We start from the raw sequence: 21,991 nt of genomic DNA, 5'->3' as shown, positions 1-21,991 counted from the left end.
AGAAAGTGGGAAAGCACAGCGGAAAAGCACAGTGAAAGAACGTCTGCACTGCAAGACATGTGGCTGTACCAACTTTTTTGCCTTCACTCATCGCCCCTTTCGCCATCCTTCCTCAGCTGCTCACGGCCCCCATCTCCTCTGGCTGCTGCTGCTGCTGCAGAGGAAACAGCCCCGTGTGAAAGGGGCTCAACAAAGAGAGTGACAGCTCATGCTGGGGCATGTCACCATCCCAGCCTGTCATGCCAGCGCTTCCACAGGCCCCAAGGGGCTGTGGGGGATCTCAGGGCAGGACTGCTGCTTTTTGCAAAATGCCGCTTTTTGAGAATGCCACTTTTTGGGAACGCCACGTTTTGTCACCTCAGGAGTTTTGCAGAACCATAGCTCATGCTTGGTGGAGTCGATAGATCACTGCGGGATTGATGGGAACATTTCTGGAAGCAGCACTACAGCAGCGCTGTCGAAACACCTTCGCCTCTGGGCGGGCCACTGCCCTGACCCCGAGCCTGAAGCCAGCTCAGAGAGGTGGCAGCCGAGGCATCCGGGAGGGCACCCGGAGCCCGTCCCCGAGGTCAGGGCACGGAGCAGGAGTTGCCTGGCGCTGCCCAGCCCCTCCGGTGCTCCCAGCGCAGCCACCGGGCGGACGAGCCGGCTCTGGCCGCCCTTCCCCTCACGGAGCGGGCCTGCCGTCCCCCGCGCGCCGCCGTCCCGCCCGCGGCAGCCCCGCTCCCCCGGGGACAGGCGGGCGGCGAACCCTCCGAGGGGGCAGGGACGGGAAGGGAAGGGGCCACCCGCGGGCTGCGCGGAGCCCGAGCTCTCCCGGCGCGGAGGGGCCGCGGCGCGGGGGGGGGCGGCCCGCGGGGCTCCGTGCGGACGGGGGTGGGACCCGGCGGGGCGGCGCAGGGGGCGCTCCCGGCTCCCCCCCGCTCCCTCCCCGGCAGGGCCGGCGGCGGGGCCGCCCCCATTGGCCGCGGCGCGGCAGCAGCTCCGCCCGCCGGAGCGGCGCGGCGCGGGGAGGGAGAGAGGGAGGAGGAGGAGGAGGGAGGGCGCCGGGCTGCGCTGCGCTGCTAGTCCGGAGCGGAGCCTGGCAGCGGCAGGAGCGGCGGCGCGGGGTGCGCAGCAGCCGGAGCCTGCTGGACGGAGGCAGCCCCGTCCCCCCGCCCTCCCTCCCCTCGCCTCTTTCTTTGTGCGCAGGGCAGGGGCGGCCCCGATCCATGGTCATGGGCGACAAGAAGAGCCCGACCAGGTGAGCGGGGGCGCGGGGGCGGGCGGGGAGAGGCGGTAAGATGGAGGGAGCGCGGCGCGGCCGCCTCTGCCCCGGCCGAGGGGATGGCGGCGGGTAGGCCCCGGCTGGCAGCCGCCGGCGTGTGCTCGGCCGCGGCGGGGGGAGGCGGCGAGGGGCGCCTAAGATGGAGGGAGCGAACAGGGAGGGGGCGGCGAGCCCGCGCCGCCCCGCCAGGTACGCGGGGGGCCGGGGCGGGGGGGGGGGCCGCGGGCGGGGAGGGAGCGAGGGAGGCTCCTAAGATGGAGGGAGCGTGGAAGGGCAGCAGGAGGAGGAGGAGGAGGAGTGCCGGTGTCTCCCAGCCTGCCGCCGGTGCCAGGGCTGGTGCGGTGCGAGCGCAGCCATGGCGGCTCCGCTCGCTCGCACTCCCCGCTCCGCGCACTCGCCGCTCCCAGACAAAGGGAGGTTTAACAAGGTGGAGGAGGGAACGCGCCTCCCAGCCCGCAAACTCGCCCACCCACCCTCCCACCCTCCCGCCGCGGGCGGGGGGACGCGGGCGGCCCGGCCCGGCGGGGCCGGGGCGGAGCGCGGCGCCCCCCGCACCTCTCCGGGCCCGGCCCCGGTCAGGGTTTGTCGGCTGCTCCCGGCCCCGCGGGAGAGCGGCGGTGCGAGCAGGCGCTGGGTTTCGGGGCTCTGTAACATGGTTTCTCATGTGTGTGTTTTCTTTCTCTCCTCCTCCTCCTCTCCCTCCTCTCCCTCCTCCTCCCGCCGCCTCTCTCCTCCTCCCCAAACACACACGTACACACACACGCTTCCCCTCTCCCTCCCCCTCCTCAAGGCCGAAAAGGCAAGCTAAACCTGCAGCCGACGAAGGCTTTTGGGATTGTAGCGTGTGCACCTTCAGGAACAGCGCCGAAGCCTTCAAATGCAGCATCTGCGATGTCAGGAAAGGCACCTCCACAAGGTACGTCCGCACCTTTCAACGCGGCTTGTGCTCCGCGCTGGGCTGCGCCGACTTGTTGATTTTTTTCGCTGTTGCCTGGATATCGGCTGGTTTCATCCCCTCTCTCCCCCGATGCAGTCCCTTCTGCCCCCGTTCAAAAGCTTGTGGATTTAAAAAATTCTCTTTCAAGCGTTTAATTGGAGCTGGAATATGTGTTTCGTGGATGTGGCAGCAACCTGAGTATTTTTGTTGTTCTGCGCTTTTTTGTTGTTGTTGCTGGTGTACAGAGAACCTTTTGGAGATGCACAGCCAGCCAGAAACGCTCTGACTGTGGTTTGGGGCAGGTGGTTTTCTGTGGTTTGGGTGGAGGTTTACCTGTGTTGTCTACAGGAGTAGAAATGACTGAGGATTAGGGAGTGAGAAAGGAAACGGCTGAAACTAAAGATACCGTGAGAATAACTCTCTCCCTGAGATGTTGATCTCTCGGTGACTGTTGTCATCAGAAAGGAATCGGCTTTGTGCTCAGTGTGGGAATGGTGCGGGTTTCTGAAAGCTTTAGCTGTCAGGTCTCTCTCTGATTGCCTTGTTCCGAGAAACTGTGAAGGTCTTTATGAGGCGGTGAATCTGACATGGAATAGTTAATTTAATCTCAAAAAAAAAGCTCCCAAACTTGCCAGTTCTCAATTAGAGGGTTCAGAAAGTTTGTCCTGGATGTATCAGTTGACGCTAAAGCAGGCATGTGGTACTCTGCTTTCTTTCTTTTTGTGATTTGTTCTACCATGTTGATTTCTGATTTTTGTTAATATTGTACCTTCCAAATTTGAGTTCCCATTGCGGTGCTCTGCCAAAGAAATAGTCTGTGAGGTTTCCATTGTGAAAGGCGTCGTTTTCCTTGAGTGCAGCTGTGTATTGAGGTGCTCTCATCAGCAGGCTGTTTGCATGACTTGGCTGTCTTGGCTTGATTGACAAAGGAGGTGAAAGCGTGTTGGGTTGTTATTGTTCGCACTGTGCTTTAGACAATGTGAAGTGCCTACATTTTTAATGGGGAGCATGTTTTCGGGCCATTGAAACTCTCTGAGTTACAGTAACAGAGCGCTGTAGTGCTTCACTGTGTGTTTTGTGATGCACATCAGCTACAAGTATCTGTTCTTATTACAAAATGTACAGAGGTGTTGAACTCAATCCGGTTGTAAATAGCGTGGTTAGAGCATTGAGTAAGGTCCAGCTTTGGGACAGCGGTGTTCTGTGTGTACCTGGAGCTGATTCTTGACTTGTTCAGTCTCATTTTGTCGTGCAGCTGAACCTTCCCAGCACGTTTGATTGGTGTGTGTTTCTGTTTCCTTGGCTTCCCCGTTGGCTCAGGTGGAATGCGTTGCTCCTGCAGTCGCCTGGTCCCGAGCCGCTCCTCTGGAGCACGGCTGTGCAGTCCCCACACGCTCCCGCAGTGTCACACCACTGCCTGGGTGTCAGTGGGAGGGGAGCCCTAATCAGATATAGAGCCCAGATGGGATGTATCCTGTATCAGACACTGTTATTTTCATTGGCCACCATGCTGCTGTTCATTTGGAGAGCATCAGCCTGCTTTCACATGCCCTTACGTTTTTATTTTTTTTAAAGATAATTTTCAAACTGTTTGTTGCAGTAGTAGGATGGTTTGTCTTTTAAAGGGCCATTAAGAGCGATAGCAGTCGATGATTTCAGGTTAAGAGCTGTAGCCTTACTTGCAGATGTGATCCTCGGGTCTAGAACATTGTAATTCTGTTTAGCTTTTAATGGACCCTTATGAATGGCTTCTAATTTTAATTCATTTAATTCATCAGCTTTCTATTCATTTTTGCTGCTTTTAAAATTGCTTTTGTTTGTAGAATTTGAGAAAGTATTTAAAATATTCAATGGCCCATCATGTCTTCTTGCATATTTATATAATTTATGAATAAATATAACAGAAAGCAGGAGTGATTGAGTGTTGTGAGAGAGCATTGTGTGTTGGGAAGTTCTGGGAGGTCAGAGCTATTTGTGATGTTACTTTGAATGTTATAGTATGTGATGTACGAGTCAATGCCAGGAAATTATTCAGAATTTTTTAAATAAATGACTGATGTAAAGATGAGTTATGATTGATAATTTATTACTTGAAATATAAGGTGTCTGATGAGCTTGACTTTTAAGTTGCAGTTTGACAAGTTGATGACACTTTTCCACAGTTAAAACTGCCTTGCTTCATTGTGACTTACTTCAATAACACTTACAGGAAATTTATCAAACTCTCTTTAAAAAAAAACCTCAACCAAGTAGTGAAAGACATGGTGAGGCAACTGTTTTTCATCAAATTATTGTGTTCAATCACAGCATGCCCAGGGGTTTTTTTTTAAGATCTGGTATGATCTGCTTCCCCCCTCCCTCCACTGTGAAACCAGTTATTTGTTGTGGAATTTACTTTGGCTGATAAATATTCTCTGATTTAAGAACTGGTGAGGCCCTTAGCTAATTCTCACCGTGTGTATATTTCTTCAGACTCAATATAATCTGTTGGCATGTGGGAGGGGTGGCTGGCAGCAGTTAGAAGTTTTATCTACTCAGATCCAACTATCCCCTTTCCCTAGGATCTTGTAAACGGAGCTTCAAACAACAGTGAGTTTTAGAGTTGACCTGCCAAGTCAAAATCATTGTAGAGGCTAAACAGTTAAATTGCACTCAACTGTTTTTTCAAGGAGCTGTTTATAAATATTTCAGGTGCACTTTTAAATAAAAATTAGGTCAAATCCATCTCTGAAGAATTGTTTTGCAAAGATTACATTAAACCTGTAGCACTTGAGTACTGGATTTGTTACGGTATGTCACTAGCTTCCTTTCCTCACCTGGATTCTTGCTATTTTATAGTTAAACTTTTATCACTTTCTATTTAGGCAAGAATGTTGAGGTTTTTTTACTTCTGTGAGGATGATGGCAAAGACCAGCTCTGTTCAACACAGCGCTCAGCTGGGTGAGATGATGATTTAGTTGGCTGGGGAGTGAGCAGTGGGCAGCTGCTAGCTGGGGTTTATAGTGCCTTATTCCTTTCCTGGAGGTTGTTATTGGTGTCACAGCACAGGGAACTGGTGCTGGTCACCACTTTCACTGGTGTCCTGTGGCTCTTCTGGTGGTTTGCTCTGGTGTAGCAACACCAGTTCCTGCGCTCAGGAGACTGGAATTGAAGCTTCTGCTGGGAAGTTTGCTCCAGAGATGGATATTCCTTTCCAATATCCATTACTTCTTCAAACTCGGAAGGAAAGTTTGCTTTGGATTTCCTAAGAATGCGCGGGCAGGATTTGGCCTTGTATTTCCTGTGAGTTCCTATTTGGGGGTAGGTGATGGCTCTCTGTTTCTATTTGTTTTTCTTAATGACATTCTTGCTCCTCTTCTCCTTTGGTTCTCTGATGGTTTACATATATTGTGTTCCCATACACCTCTTGTAACTTCCTCTCTCCTCCCAGGCAGGGCTGTGAAGTATTTCTACTTGGAATTGTTTTCAGACTTCATTGTGAAGGAGAGTATTTGCTCCCCTCCTTATGATTTCAGAGAAACTGGTTTTTGAAACTTTCTTTCTGGATGAATAGGCAAGTGATGCGATGTGGTGGAGCTTCTCTGATGTTATTTTTTTCTCTAAATTTGGGATGAATACTTTCCTTTTCCACACTCCACATCCTCTTATCATGAATGTGCCTTGAGTAGAGAGAAATGCACTTAAAGTCAGTGGAAAATGTGAAAGCAACAATTGTATGTCTGATATGCAAATTAACAAAACAATGGGAGCTTTTAGTACAAATTTGAGTTGAAATGTGTGTGTCCTCTGCAAGGTATAAATTGAACAAGCATTTCTGTTTTATTTGTTGCTAACACCTGTATGCCTGAAGTGCAGGGGTTGGAGTTTGCATCAAATGATGTGAATGTACACTTCATTGTGGAGAGCCCAAGGAGTGATATCAGTAGTGCTTCACCCTTTTGCCATCCTTATTTTTGAGGGGAGACCGAGCTAAAACTGTTTATATCTATGAACTGAATTCTGTTGTATGGAACAGATGTCTCAGATACTGGCCTTTGTTTCTCTTCAGTTCTGTAGAAAATTCTCATGTTTGCAAGATCTGAACTACCACCTTGAAGGATGCAAACTACTGTCCATGTCACTATGGAAAAGTATTTTCTTCTGCATCCAAGCTGGGCTGACCAGAATAGGCACCAGATAGTCCTGCTATTCCTGGAATGAGGAATCAGGCTTATGATCCTGACCTTCATACAACTAATATGTGCCCTGCTTTTTTGCCGTGTGTTTGCAGGACTGTTCTGAAAACCCTTGCATGATATGTGGTTGTGGTGTAGGTTGGAAGCCAAGTGGTTTACTTTGGTTCTCTCAAGTTAGCTTTCACCTGCATTAGGGTGGGTTTTATTTAGCATCATAGCTGGCCTTTAAGTGGCTTAATTTCCATAAAAGTGGAATACAGAACTTGTCTAGAAAAAAGCTGTTATGGAAGCGATGTTGTTGCTTTTACTCTGGAATATTTGTTTTACTATTTGGCTGTTTAAATCTATTGTTAAATCATTCCTGTTTTTCCTGTTGATTGCTGAATTTAAATGGCTGTTGGATTAGGAGGAGTGAAGCATGGGCTCTATCAGCCTGGAGTTGTGCCACTGTTCCACTGGACCATCCATATCCTGAGGATGTGTCCCCTCAGGGACTGCTGTTCTGGTAATGGGGGTGCAGTGTTACTCTGCCTGGCTACTGCTGGGTGCTGGAATGCACAATACCTATTTGCAAAATGTTTGCCCACGTGCCAGGAGTTGCTGAAATCTCTGTTGTCTCATACCTTATTTGCCAGCACTGCGTAAAAGTAAGTGGCTGTTGCTTTGTGGATTCGGGGAGTACTTCTGTAGGTCTGGCAAACCCACTAGGGCAGAGGAGCCAAGGGCAGGAGCAGACACCATCTGACAAGCAGACAATGCTGATGGTTCACAGCAAATCCTTGATTCTGGGGCTGTGGTTTGACAACACACCAAGTTTGAATCTGTGACTTGTATTGCAGGGCCACATGTGTCTCGGCCACATGGCTTGGAGTACTGATCCATTATAAACTGACTTCTGGTACAGATTCGTGCTACACTTATTTTTTAAACTAGCATGAAGTTAGTCTGTGAGGCTTCAGCTGAGCAGATGAAACTGTTCAGCTTCAGATTATCTGTCAGCCTGGTGCAAGCATAACCCTGGCATAAGATCTGTGTCTTGTACTTTGGCTGTTTGAAAGAAGTGAGAGTTGTGTCCTGATTTGCTCTTTGTGGTGTTTGGCTCTGGCATTAATGATCTCATTACCATCACCCCAGGATTTCTCTTAGATCTCAGCACCTCTGGGAAATAATTCTCAGCGGGGAGAATCCTCAGTGTTGACATGCAGCACCAAGGCAATACCCCTTTGCTATGGTTGTCAAATTTGGGTACCTGAGAAGCTGTGGGTGGCAAATGCAGTAGGGAGTATGGTGGTTCCCATGACTCACTTTGCTCCCACCATTGTGGTTTTTTCTCAATGTCTTACTAAGGAATAACAGCTGTACCTGTTGTTTTCCTTTTTTTATTAGGGTAAAAAGATCTATTTGTTAAATAGTAAAATCTTCAGCGTGGATAAGGGGTGTTGATAATATTTATGTAGATTACCCGTTTGGGTTAAGTAATTGTGGGTGGTAGGGTTTAGTGTCAATCTCTGATTTCTCTTGAAGACTCTCTAAAGATCTAATGGATAAACTGCGACACTGAGCGTGTTAATACATCACTGATGATATGCAGCGTGGATATTATTCATTTCTCCCTTCCTCCATAGGCTGCTTTTCTGGGAGACGGGAATCTAAATCAAAGTATGTATGTGCGTGTAGGAGGAGAGGGCATGCAACTCTCTTTTATTGCTGTGAGCAGACACTGCGTCCACTGGGATGCTGACCCCTGGCTCCCAACAGGTCCTTGTGGGGAACTGGTAGGCAGAGGAATGCGGAGCAACTCTTTCTGCATGCCTTTCTTAATTGCCCTGATTGTTTCATGTTCCCATCAGCTGCTGCTGCGGAGGGGCTGCTGCCTTTGCACGGCTGGTGGGTGTGTTTGCACCCTGATGTGGGGTTTGTCTGGTAAGAGGAATTGGGTGAACTGGAAATAAGACAGTGTGCAGTGTTGCCTGTAGTGATAGTTGAGAGGGGGAAGTGGTGGATACAAAGTGTTTTCCCTGTGGCCACCCTCTGCTCCTGTGGCATCCTGGCTGTGTGTCCTGTGCTCAGTGTTGGTGTTCGCAGCAGTGTGCAGCACCCTGGGACTCTGTTTTGGCTGAATTTTTAGGTCCCTGAAAAAAATGCATGAGACCCAAGACCCTCATGAGGGGTGAAAGGAGTCAAGAAGTGTGCTGTGGGCTGGACAGATTGTTTTGGCTGGCTACACCTGGCTTTTGTGCTGTAACTTGGACACCCCTGCCATAACTCCAGGCAAGTTCACTGCTGATCTTGAATCAGGTGTTGCTTGTACTCTAGCTGCTTTGCATTATTGGTAGGCTTACTGTTCCTTGCTGTGGCACTGCTCCTTTTCTTCCTGCTCCATTGGGCTTGAACAAACAGACAGGTCCTTCCAGGGTCCCTCAGTGAGGAACACACAAGTTCATGGCACTTCTGGGGAGTCCTGCTGGCGTGCAGGAATATGGCAGCAGCATGAAACACGTGGCTCCTGCATCAGGCAAAGCATGTGCTCTGCTTGTCCTTTATTTCACGTGCATCTCTCCTTGTCTGGGGAGTTCTTCTTAGGAGGAAACCCACTGACCTATTTTGTGGGATTTCAGGTGGTTCTGTAGGTTAGTGGGTTCCAGTCCTGTAATGTAGGTCACTCGCAAGGTGCGCTGGAGTTCTGTAACGCATAGTTCTGACCTGAAATAAGATTCATACAAACTCTCTCCGTGGCTGTGTCTTGCAGCTGTACTTTGCATCTTTGCACTGGGCTCTTTCTTCACAAGGTAAAAGGAGAAATTTGGGCATTTCCAGAGGGAAGGGGTCTTCCAGGAGAGTTTGAGTACTTATTTAAAGTGTGCATGTTGCAGACAGGTAAGGGCAAATTACCCTTATTGCCATTTCATGTTAAGGGCACAGCAAAAAAAGCAGACCAGGAACACTGAGTAGCCCATCCATGCTACCCTAAGCAGATGTCCAGGATTACAGGATACAACAGAAATAGTGTGGAAATGCCTCCATTATGTTTATGTAAGTTCCTTTTACAGCTGACATATGCTAAATACATTGATTGTCTCTTTGTGCAGACAGATTTCCTTTACATCAACCAGAGGTCCTTTTGTACTTTTTTGGTACATCTGGAGGTACAACCAAATCCTTAACATTGCTCTTCCCATAAACCAGCTATTAATTAGGAGCATGTTCTTTGTAGCAGAGTGCTAATTGGTACATCAGCAAAATCACTGCCTGTTAAACATGGGAAAGATAGTAATTCTGACTGGCTCAAATATAAGTGAGAGGGAAAAGCATCCCTTCTCTTCGCTGGCCCAGTGGGTTTTGTTTGGCTGTTCAGTAGCTCAGTGCATTCCAAATGTGAATCTCAAGTATTCCCTACAAAACCCAAATCCAATTGGTTAAAACTGGGTGTTGCTTCGGTAGTATTTTATTCCTGAAGTTCTCTCTGTGTTTCTGACAGTTCAAAGTACGCCCACAGCTAATCTTCTGTTAAGTAATACTGGAAGTGCACAAGGAAAAGGGCCCACAGGGATCTAAAATATTGATCATGAAACCAGGAGACCTGATTTTGAACTGTATGTGGTCTTCCCCGAGACACTGGCCTGGGATTGTGGAGTACACCCTTATGCCACAAGGATCAACATACTAAAAATTTGGAGAGGGACTTTTTACAAGGGCATGAAGGCCAAGGGGAATGGCTTCAAACTGAGCAGAGGGCAGGGTTAGATTAGGCATTAGGAAGAAATTCCTCATAGTGAGGGTGGTGAGGTCCTGGCACAGGTTGCCCAGAGAAGCTGTGGCTGCCTCATCCCTCGAACTGTTCCAGACCAAGTTGGAAGGGGCTTGGAGCAACACGTGATAGTGGAAAGTGTCCCTGCCCATGGCAGAGTGGCTGGAACAAGGTGATCTTTAGAGTCCTTTCCAACCCAGGCAATTTTATGATTCTCTGGTCAGAAGTTCCAAAAACTTTAGTTTTAGGATCTTACCAAATTGGTTGTCTTTAAATAAAATGGAAGCAAAACAAGTCAGTTTTGGATTTTGTTTAGGGCTAAACAAGGAATAAATGTTTAGACATGTTTTCTCGAGCAGATTGTTCATAGGGATTTCAGAGTTATAATGAATTGTTTGTAACATGCAGAGGTGCTAAGTGAGACAAAATATCGTGCCTGAGATAAAGCTGCCTTCTTCAGATTTATATTTTTGAGTAGACAGCAGTGAGACTGATCATAATCTAAAATATTTTATCTGAATTAAATTATTTTTGTGCATATGGAGCTGTGTCTGGATAATTCATGTGCAGATTCACGTGGTCGATTTGGGGAGGGGGAGAGAGGATGCAGAACTGCTGGGATTTGGTGGCTTTAGTGATGTAAAGTTGATCAGAAAACAGCCCGATGAATGGTGAGTGTTGGTTATTCCCTGCACCCCAGTCCCAAATATGCAGCATTTTATAATAATTTTATAAATTGTAGGGGTATTTATTAATGGAATAGGATTGCTCCCCTTTTTTTTTGTTGTCCATGTAGTAAATAAATACATGGAAGGATTTAAATTTTCTTTCACCTCTATTTGCAGATGACAGTGGGGTTTGTATGATGTTAATGTGATTTAGGTGTAAGAGATGCTGGAATTCACCCTTTAGCAAGTCAGCTAGCTAAATATCCTTGGGATGCCGTTTTTAATCTGTATGATTATATTCACTGTCTGTGTTATAATTTGATCGAGAAATTTATGTCTATGGTATGTGTTTCATTCCTTTGTTTAATTAAAAAGAAAAAAAGATCTAGTTTAGCAGAAGGACATAAATCTTACTTGTCCTGGGTGGACAAAGCATGCTGATCTGTTCAGGTTGCTGGAAATGTGTGTCTCTGCTGAAATATTTGGCTCTCATTATGTATCTTGGAGCTCTTATTCTGAAAGTGCTCTCACTGTTTTTTTCGGAAGTGGCACTGAGCACTTTCTCTTCCTGAGATGAGATTTCAATAAGAGAGGCAATACATTGATGGATGATGGCCCTGTGATGGAGTCAATCAGCCAGTGCAGTCATTTGTCTCCTGGGGATACAGGGTAGAGCACATCATTAGCAGCAGAAGGGGAGGCTTTCCTCTGTAATGCTAATAGGACCAGGGAGCTGGTTGGTGCCTGTTTGCTGCCACTGCTCCGTTATTACAGGTGCCTTGCGGAGAAATAAAACCGTTTTCATTTGTTATCTATGGGTGTGGATCAATTTAACAGAAATACTTAATAAGCTTTAGGAAATGTTTGTGATTCAGCATAGTACTAGCAATTTGTAAACCTGCATCATGTGAAAATGCTGCCCATAAAAATGGTGAATTATTCTGGGGGAGTTGTGTGTGTCTTAGTGGTTTTACACACAAGTAGCTTGACTTGTGGAGAAAAGATTGGCAGCTGCCTGATTTGAAGGACGGTGGGTCTTAGTTGGAGGAAAAGTGTTGAAAGGGAAGCCTGTGGGTTGCAGAAGTTACTGCAGCAGTGTGTGATGGTGCTGGATTTCTGTCAGAGCAAAAGGCAAAGCATGAGGCAGAGAGGGCGAGTGACTTGTCCAAAGGACAGCTGGGGCTGTGCTGGTGCGTGGCAGCAGCACTGAGATGGCTTCAAGGTAGCTTTGTGTTTTGGGCATCATCCAGCTTTGCCCAGGGAGAGTGAGTTAACCTGCAAACTGCTGTTCCTCCATGGCTGCTTTGCTCCTGTCTGGGCTCCTGGGAGGCATAGCGGTGATCCCATCAGGAGCTCGGGGTGGGCAGGAGTGCTCCTGTTACAGGATACAGGGCTGCAAACCTTGCGTAAGCAGAATCTGTGTCCAGAGAGGGTCAGTTCCAACAGGGCACACACGGAAGCTGTAAATGTTGAGAGGAAAGGGTTATTCTGAGTGGCTGGTGGGTGTTCCTGTACCCTCCAGCGCTGTGAGCAGGGTGCTGGCAGCTTGGGCACTGCTTCTTGTGTGGGGGAAGAAAAGAGTTTTAACTTGCTGTGAATCTGGATAGTTAGGTAACTCACCTGCACGGGTTTACCTCTCTGTCAAGTAAATGCACTATGAAGTCCACATACAGCTTGTAGGAGGTAAAGTTCATTTTTAGGAAGCACTTCAGGTTCTGAAATGTCTTCTCAAAAACTGCTCGTGAAGTCGAACCTAACAAACTGTGTTTATCTTCCTTTCTCTGAACTGTATAGATAATGGTTAAAAAAATAAAGAGCAAGGGCAGCCAGAAAGCAAGTGATGTTGGGCTGCTGGAATTGTGTAGTGGGTACTTTTTGTACACTTCATGTCTCTCATGTACAGCGATGTCTTCGCTCCTGAAGTGTGGAAGGAATGTGGTACTAAAGGCACAGGGTTGTCAGAGTTGTGCAATTTTACATAGGGGTTAGCAGATCAAGGAACATGCTTTGTCAAGGGTGTGGGAATATAGGGCTCTGGCAGCAATTAAGAGTCATTAATTAAGCATACTTATTGCCGGATGTGAGTCAAGTTTGTTGTAAATTGCTTAACTTCTGAGGTCAAGAAGATCTGATGCATCCGAGACATGCTTTGTTAGTGTCTGTGGGACTGTGGGGCCGTCCACAGGGACGGGCTGGAATAGCAGAGCTCAAACTGTGAAATTTTGAGCTTCATTAGATGACTTATTGACAGTGACAGTTTGGCAGCACCTCTGCCAGCTGGGACCACACATTTGCATTCAGAATTGTAGACCTGTGAAGGGTTCCTTGAGGCTCCTGGGTTACATCATCTGGGAACGTACAAGTGCATGCCAGGAATTTATACTGCTGGCCTGAGAGACGCTGAATCAGCATTCAGAGAAGCAACAGTGAAACTTTCTGGTAAGGAAAAGCTGTCCTGTCTCTATGAAGGGGATGACTTCTTTTCCCAATCACAAATTAAAAAATTGATAGAAAAATCGACGACAAACAACACAGGTAGAATATCATGCCCATGTGCTGCATACCTGCCCTGTGAATGCATGGGAGATCACACCTTCGTGTTCAGCCTGTGCACTTACAAAGATGTAAAACATGAGGACAGTCTCACTTCTTGTGTCTGAAAGAGGCATTCCTACTGCCAATGGCCCAGCATGCCAAGCAAGTAATGGAAGAAGATCCATTATAATGTACCTGTTACAGTTCTCAGGGTCTTCCCTAGTGTACAGGGACAATGAAGGACTGCACTGAGCAGTAGTTTGGATTTATTTCCATCTCTCTAGTTTTTCCCCTCTTGCCATTTTTTTTGAGTTTTAAGCCAGACTGACTTTCCCACTGGCACTCTGAATTCAAAACTCTGAAGTTGTACAGCTGTGTAATACACTCACTTGTTTATAAAAGCCTGTCACAAGCATGAGTGGTTTATTTATTTTTTTTTTCCACAAAGGTGTAGTGTGAGGAGCAGGTTTACTTAGTCAGGGGTGTGGAAATACAGACACTGTGCTAAGAAATGAGTTTAATAACAGCTGGTTGCTTTATTTCCGAGTGTGCTGGCATTTGCAAGTCTGTCTTGGTTCAACAGGTAGTTGATGCTTGGGGAGAATGTGACCCTTTGCCCCTTGAATTGATTTTTTTGAGTCATGTCCGGCGGCTGCAGAAGTCAGTGCAGCACTTTGCTGTCAGCTGCAAGGGCTGAATCAGGCCTCCGGGATCGATGCGTTGAGAAGCAAGGGAATAAGTTAACATAAAACTTAACACGGTTGTCTTTTGTGATCTTGCTTTTTCCAAGACTGTTTGTTCAGGTAGATATTTTTAATAGCTAAAGATTTGAGAAATGAGTTAGGACTTCAGGGAGTAGCGTGGTCTGTGTCCATGTAAGCAGAGGGCTCCTCAGACTGCTTGTAGCTCTTGGTCTTCCTAGAGCCTCTAAAGTTTGAACAGAGCCTGAGACTGCTACAGTTCTGGATCTGGTTCTTTTCTGTTTGTTTTTGGGTTAGTTTTTTTGAAAGAGCATCTCGGTGACCAAACATTTTCTTGTTTTCAAGCAGAATGAAACAAAATACCCAGGAAAACCCAAGAGATTTACCAAATTTTGCAGAGCTACAGTTTTCAAATACGTGCTCACTGGTATCAAAAAGATTATATTCCTTCTCCCTGGAGTTGTATCCATGTCTTTGCTTGTGTAGCCAGCACATTATTAGTAGGTAAGACAGGTCGATTACTGTGGCTTGTTGCTTTCCTTGCTTGTGCCAGTTCAGGGTATTATCGTTAACAGCTTTTAAAGTAAAGTTCCTCCTGGAAGAATTGCTGGCTCCAGGCAGAAAAAGTTTTCCAACCAGTTCTGAGCTACCGGGACTGTTGTATTTTTTGAAATGCTGTTCGTCACTCCACAAAACTGCTGCAAGTACACCTTGAATCATGAATAGCCTGAAGAGCATCCTGGGGGTAGGGAGACATAAATAATTGTTTAATTGCTCTGCTGTGTAGCTTACATCATGTTGAGTATATAGAAGGGACTGATTTTAAACAGTGTTTTACTGTACCAATTCTCTGAGTCTGAGATGAGCATTTATCCTAGTAAAGTTTAATGTGGTGGTAAGCAAGACATGCAAATGTGTCTTGACTTGAGTTTGTTAATAAAAATGTTGCCAGTGTCTCAGCTTTCAAATGTTTAGTAATTATGCTAACTGAGGTCTCGAAGAGTTTTAAAAGGAAAACAACATTCTATTGGAAGGAAAAACTTTGTCATTAACATGTACAAAAAGTTAATAACTATTTTTATATTTCATTAGATTAATGAAAAAACATGTCATCTGCGGTTGTTAGCAGATACAGCAGAAATCCAATAATATATTAACATTGTTTTAATTAAGAATACATTGTTAATTCTGAAGATTCACTTTTGACATCCGGCTCTTAGGCTTGAAATAAATGTCAAACTTGGGCTTTTTTTATACCTCAGCAAAATGTGCTCTTTTCTCAATACACGCAGCAAAAGAAAGCTCATGAAAATCAGTATAACAGAGTACAGCCATTGCAAAATATCATTACAATAGTTAAGTAATTACCCCACCGCATGACTTAGTGAGAGGGATAAATAATGCATGTAGAATTGTGTTGGAGCTTGCAGGGAAGATTCCAGCTGGCAGAGTGGCTGGGAAGGGCACAGGCAGAGCACATGTCCGAGGAGGGTGTCTGCTGGGTCCAGGAGCTGATGGCTGAAACCTTTCAGTGCCTGTGAGGAAATGCAAACCAGACCCAATTTTCTATTTTCCCTATAAATTTGAAGGTGGCCTTTGGGAAGAAGTCTTCCTTTGCTGTGTTAGCACAGCTTGGCTTCTGCTGCTTCCCAGAGCTGTCCTGTGGACAGCGTGTCCCAGCCCCTGATGGAGCTGTGGGTCTGGTCAGCAGGAATATTGGCTCTTTTTGCAGCAGACAGATGAGAGGTTTGATTTGTCTTCCTTTCAGCTAGAACTGAATATTCCGAATCTGTCAGTTGCTGTCAAGAGGATTGTACTTTGGATTAGCGAGCTCCTGGAAGCAGTTTGAATCATTGCAGTTAAAAGCACGCCGAGCAGCGGTGTAATTAATAGTTATATAATGTACCCAACAAGCTTAGGAAGCCAGGATGTAACTTGGAAAGAGATAAAGCCCCGTGCAGTCCCTGCATTGCCTGAGGACCACTGTGCATTTAAAGGGTGGTGTCCTTTGTCCCAGGACCGTTGTGGTCAGGGCAGGTTTGTTCCTGATGTGTCAGTTCCATCACGAGACTTATGGAGGCACCTTTCTGCATCTTTCCCCTTCCTTTCTTTATCTCTGATGTCCTCTTCAGGCTGTGGTCAAACCAAGAACACTGCTCATGTTAGGCTTGTTGGAACTATTATTTGCTTCTGTGTTTGCAGAAATTTTCAGCTGCTGTGTAATTATGGATGCCACATGAAATAACTCTCCAGCTCCTGAGAATAATACACATTTCTGTTGTGGAGTTCATGAATAGACGTTTCAGGGCAATTAAGCAATACCTTTCTGCTATGCAGTACCTGTCAGCCCTTAACCACTTGTGTTTTTAGGGGAACTGAAATGGCTGTTGAGCCTTCCAGAATAGTTTCTGCTTTGTGACAAGCTCGAACCTGTCAGGCAAAGCTGTGTATTGCAGCAAGGCAGCAGGTTAGTCTGTGCACCTCAGACCTCCTGTCTTGTAGGGATTGAATTGGAGGTGCAGTGCTTTCAAGGTTTTTATATTGACATCTGTGAATATCTTAAGCACACAGAGATGGTGATCAAAATTCTGAGGTGTTGCTCTAATTCTGGGTGAGTTTGATAAAAAAATAATGTAATTTTCTTCCTTAAGCTGACTGCTGGACACTTCAGTTGTCTTAAACCTTTGCACTCCAACATCTAAAAATGTTTTTTTCTCTTAGTTGATGTGTAGGTGTGGTCTTTGAAGACATGCTTTAGTGGTGGACATGGCAGTGCAGGGTTGGACTCTATCTTAAAGGACTATTCCAACCTATGTGATTCTTCGAAAAAGGGAGAATTTTGCTGGTACAGAACTTAGTATTTCTGTTTCTAATAAGGTACCTTGTCAAATGTGATTGGTGATGTGGTTGGGTGGTGATTAATTAGAAAGTAATTCTCATCTCTAAAAAGAGCTACTTTATTTTAAAATGGGATACTACTGCTAAGCAAGTGTAAGGCTGCCTGCCCTCCTGTTTTCTATCTGCATTGCTTCCCCGAGTCATTTTGCTCAATATTCTCTGCCACTGACCTTGGATAATTAAGAAAAGTCTGCTGTTCCGAGAAGATAAATGCAGCTTCTGTTTGGAATGAGGCTGATTAGCTCAGTTGTGAAAGTGTAATTTAATGTCTGTAGTTTCTGGCGGGATGGATGCTGCCTCTGCCAGGCTTGATGTCCCTCCTCTGCTCCCTGATACCCAGCTGAAGCTGTTGCTGAAAATCCCCTGGGCCTCCAAGATCTGAAACTTGCAGTAGACGTCTTCAATTTTCAGTGAAAATTAATTTAAGGCTTCTTTTCCTTTCTGAATCACTGACACTTTCAGCGTATTCCCAGTGCAGCTACAAGGCTGCAGTTGTGCCCCGGGTGGGGGTTTAAGATTCCCACTTGGAGCAGCAGCTGGAGCAGGGTTTGGGGCATGAGGCTGTTCCTGCTCCACAGCAGGGTCGGTGTCAGTGCCAGCCCTGTGTGCTGGGGGCTGAGTGGAGATCAGAGAAACACCAGTGGAGAGAAAAGGCCAAATCACAAAAACAACAAAAAATTAAGGAAAAGAAAATTTTTTTCAGACCTGTGAAAGTATTTGTCAAAATTTGTCTGTTGGACAAGTCGCTTGCTCTCTTATTTTTCTCTGTGCTGCTGCTTGGGCTTCATTATTTTGCTTCTGTGTTTACTCCTTATGAGTTACTTGGATTGTGTGCGACTTAAAGTACCTGCTTGTTTACAGTGTGAAGGCTGTTTGTTTTTTAAACATCTTCGTGATGATCATGCAGTTGCATGGTGTTCTGGTGGGATTTTTTCTTAGCCTAGGTTTTCCACATGAGACACCTTACTGCTGTATTTGCTCTGGCAAACTACTCCAGGCTGAAGATGGTTCACAAAGTTAAAGTTGCATTTTGGTGACTTTTTTGGGTTTGTTTTTCTTCAGCTGGTGTCAGACTCTTCTTTAGGGTATGTATTCTGGTGGCAAATTGTGTATTTTGTCAGGTTGTTATTACACAGTGGGGCACTGTTCCTGATGGGATCTTTGGGTGCTGATGTGGTGGCAATAATTATGAGTAAGATTTTGAATGGCATGTGGACTCCTAGCTTTTGAAGCCAAATCTGCAGCCTTGAAAATCTTCAAGTCATCATAATCTCCCCTCCCCCCCCACCCTCCAACAAAGGTAGAAATTTATTTGGGAAATTGCATAAGACTTGTTATGCAAGCAGTCTCTTTTTAGCCTCTGTGTAAAGTGTATTATAGAAAAAAGTGTTGTTGGTTTTTTTTTTTTTTTTTTTTCAAATTCAGGCAGCAAGTGGTACAAAAATCTCACAACTGAGATGCTTTAATGAAGAGAGGTTTTAATGAAGGTTGTGTTGTGTTTGGAACAGAGATAAGGCAGAACTGCACGCAACTCCAGCAAGTGTTCACACCTGTTCCCACAAAGAGATTCAATTCCCACCATGCATCCAATTCTGAGAAATGGTGATTGAGTGGACAGACTGTGGATAAAATCAACATAGGTCTGTTAATTGAAATACATTTTTCCTGGAATTTTGCTAGTAAACAACTTCTTAAGTGAAATCTATCCCTACCTTACTTTACATCTCATTTAAGGATTTGCTGCTTACCCTCAGTTCTAGGTCATTTTTCACATGTCTGTGCATGTCCTGAAGTAACTCATTTTGTAGACATCTCTCCTTTTCCTCTGCAGGCTGGTGCATGGCTTTGGTTTTGAGTTTCCATGAGAATCTGGTTTTAAAAAAGAATGAGTTGATACAGTGAAGTATTGCTGGGGTTGTAGGAGGACACTGGATCCCTCATCCACTTTACACCTTTAACTCCACAGCATTAAAACACAGTGTGGCTGCTTCCCCAACATCAAGGGCCTTACGGGTTTTACATTTGGGTTGTAGCTGTGTGCCTTGAATAAATCTGTTTAGCTGAGGAAGGGTTGTTTCATGTAATATGTCTGAGTGGAAGAGTTACTCACTTGAACAAAAGAGACTTAAACTGAAGCTGTTAATTGTCACAGCCGGTGACTTTTTCTATGCACTGCTGCCAGCTGAGAGCACTTTAAACTCCCATCCGAGGTATGAGAAGGCCCATGCCTCTTATCTGCACCTCCCTGAGTAAGGAAAGCAGTTGTTCAATTATTCTCTATAATTAGTGTGCTTCAGTGGGTAGGCAGGTATTAGTTATTCCCAACCTCTTCCACTGTCTCCTGCTTTTCCAGGAGTGTTTGCCTACCAGTCATCTTCCTTTTCTGTCCTGAGGCATCTGGATGAACCTTACCTGCCAAGACCTGTGTAGTGGGTGGGCTGTTCCTAACAGTTCTGAAAAGGGGGAAATTTAGATCAGTACAAGAATCAGTCCAGCTGATACAAGAACGTCTTACCTGAGTTGAAAGACTTTGAGAGATGCTGTGATTGCAGTAATTAATGAAATATTAGAATAACTTTTCCAGTTTTCTGTGGTTCCCATGAAAGCAGGCTTGCAAGTTTGAGGGCCTATTTCTCAAGTTCATGGGGTTGATTTACACTAAGCTTATGTCTTTCTGTAGATCCCATTGAACTTAAACCGGCGGATCATCGCAACCTTAGTACTATTGTTGCTGCTGCTTTCTGTAAAATGCTTGTTATAAGGTACTGCAGCATCCAGAAGGTTTCTCATCACTTGTAACTCAGGCAGGTTCGTTGTGCACCCGTGTGTGGTGTGGAGGGTATGTGCATATAGGATTAGCATAGTTTATCTGCATGGAGAACTTTCTGGTCTGTAAAATTCTGACAAAAAACTTAGAGCCTGTGTTACGGGAATGATACTCTCCTGTGAGAATAAATGGGGAATAAATGACCTGGCATTCTTGCTGATATGAAAAAAGAAATACAGAATAAGACTTTGTTGCTGGAACCTGTGTTATAAAAGAAGATGACTGTGAAGCTGTTGTGGTTTTTTTGTTTTGAAGCAATGAAGAAATAGCTTGTAAAAGGCTTTGTGGCCTGGTTTTGCAGTGGGCATTGTGCATGCTGCCCATTAACAGGTCAGCTTCTTTAGACTTTATCATTCAAGGTTCTTTTATAAGCTTATCAGGTATTTTATGTCACTTCATGTCAGTCATTGAGACAGTAGCCTTTGAGACAGCATCTGTTTAAATTAAAAATCCACTTTGCCAAGAAACACCTTCTCTTGGAGACATTTTTGATGAAGTACTGTGATGGGAGTCTGTCTGCTTTGGTGAAACTTGTGTTTTTGTTGCTGCTGTAAAGAAAATGGACTGTTGGGGCAGTACAGTAATGGAAAAGCACATTGCTTTTTTTGCTGGCTGGGTCTGTCTGAGATTAGGAGAATGAGAGACCTGGATATATACCTTAATGCAAGCTCACCTTTCCCAAAGGAAGTAGAGCAAAGAGGGGAGCACTGCTGGGGATGGTGAAAGGAGCAAAAGGTGTTTAGTATCCAGGTTTTCTGCTACAAATGTATTTAAAAGGTTCATGGTACTCTTATTTCAGTCCTGATCCCTCAGTCAGTCCATTGCCTGTGTAAGGCAAAAGAAGTTCACTTGAAGCTGGTGGAATTGGTGTCACTGAGGTTAAACTTCAGTGTAGGATGTATTGTCTGAAACACCACCAAAGTGCATTTGTCTGTGAGCAGAGAAGCCAGATGCTTCCCAAGCATTTGGTATCTGTACCAGCATCTCTGGGAAATGTCTGCAGCCTCCAGGGAAGGAGCAAAGGATTCTCTTCCAACTCACGCTGGTAGTTTTCTAGCCACTGTGTAAGTAGCGTTTAAGTGACATCAAGCTTTGGCTGTGTAACTTGTTGCCTTTTCCCTCTTCACCTCCACTACCTTCTTTGAGCTTAATGTGACACTTGGGGTCAAAAACAGGAATTCTTTTCAAGGAAGCTCTGAGGTGATTTGCTACCTTTTCCTTTGGGGAAGACTTGAAGCTTTTTCTAGGTTCACAAGGACACGGCTATCTGTGTTTCAAAGAGCAGCATGGAGTGGCTGTCAGGATCAAGGGCTGCTTGTTGGTTTTGGATGGAGCTGCCTGCCAGGGCTGCCCTGGCTGCCACCGGGAGAGGGAAGAAGCTGAATAAACAAGGAAACTGTGAAATAAACAGAAACAAAACCAAACCAAGCCCCTGCCTCGGGGCGTGGGCTCAAGTCAGTCAAGCGACTTTCTTTTGTTAAAAGAAGGCACATAAAAGCTTTTCTGCTTTTGTTTTTGTGCCATAATGATAATTTCCATGTGTTTTTCTGTGGTATTTGATTGCTTCAATTTCTTCCGAGGAAACTTAGTGGAAAAGCAAAGATTTGTGTTATTGCAGATGAAGGGGTTGCTTTCCTGCCTCACATACCCCAGTGTTTTTAGTAGTGACCAATTTCAGGTAGTCAGCTTAAGCCTGCAAGTTTTTCCAAGTTGCTGCTCAGCTTTTAAAGATGTCAGCAGACGTTTTGGGTTCCAGGTCAGGCTGTATTTACAGCCCCACTCCTGCCGGGGCTTCAGTACTCAGAACCTTCCTTGCTGTTCATCATGAATGACAAAGCTGCTACTGCGCTGTGCCAACCCCTCTGGCTTTGTGGGCTCATCAAGGGGGAATAGGTGGGTTTGGGAAGCAGGAATGGCAGGAACAGGCAGGGCTGTTTCATGTAGGCAGTGCAGACAGATGGGGAAGGCTTGTTTGGTTTGAATCCTGGCGCTTGCTGCTGCTCGAAGTGACCCCGGAGATTATGAAAAGAGATGGTGATGAGAAATATTTTCTTGTTTTTCCTCTAGATGGTTCATATGTGTGTGATTGCTCACAAAGTTATGCCAGCCCCAAAGCTTGTGCTCTTATACTCCCCAGTTTTGGTGCAGAGTGCGGGTAGGAGCTCCTTAGGAAGTGGTTGCTCAACTCCTTTTTCCGCAATGCATTCGAGTAAAAACAAGGTTCTGTTTTTAGC

At 45.8% G+C, this 21,991-nt stretch overlaps 1 protein-coding gene across 1 annotated transcript in view; it reads left to right on the top strand.

The window, feature by feature from the left end:
• Positions 1–1,149: 1,149 nt before the first annotated feature.
• The window catches only part of RYBP (RING1 and YY1 binding protein), a 39,119-nt gene continuing 18,277 nt past the window's right edge, over positions 1,150–21,991 (top strand). Inside the window, exons 1-2 of the mRNA XM_082288490.1 lie at positions 1,150–1,243; positions 2,058–2,183. Of these exons, the coding sequence (XP_082144616.1) occupies positions 1,212–1,243; positions 2,058–2,183 (158 nt within the window). The 5' untranslated portion in view covers positions 1,150–1,211. The remainder of the gene's footprint in view (positions 1,244–2,057; positions 2,184–21,991) is intronic.

Source organism: Coloeus monedula (genome assembly GCF_965178545.1).
Source record: "Coloeus monedula genome assembly, chromosome: 11".
Taxonomy (NCBI): Eukaryota; Metazoa; Chordata; class Aves; order Passeriformes; family Corvidae; genus Coloeus; species Coloeus monedula.
Note: the sequence above shows the minus strand (reverse complement) of the source record. Positions and strands in the feature narration are given on the sequence as shown.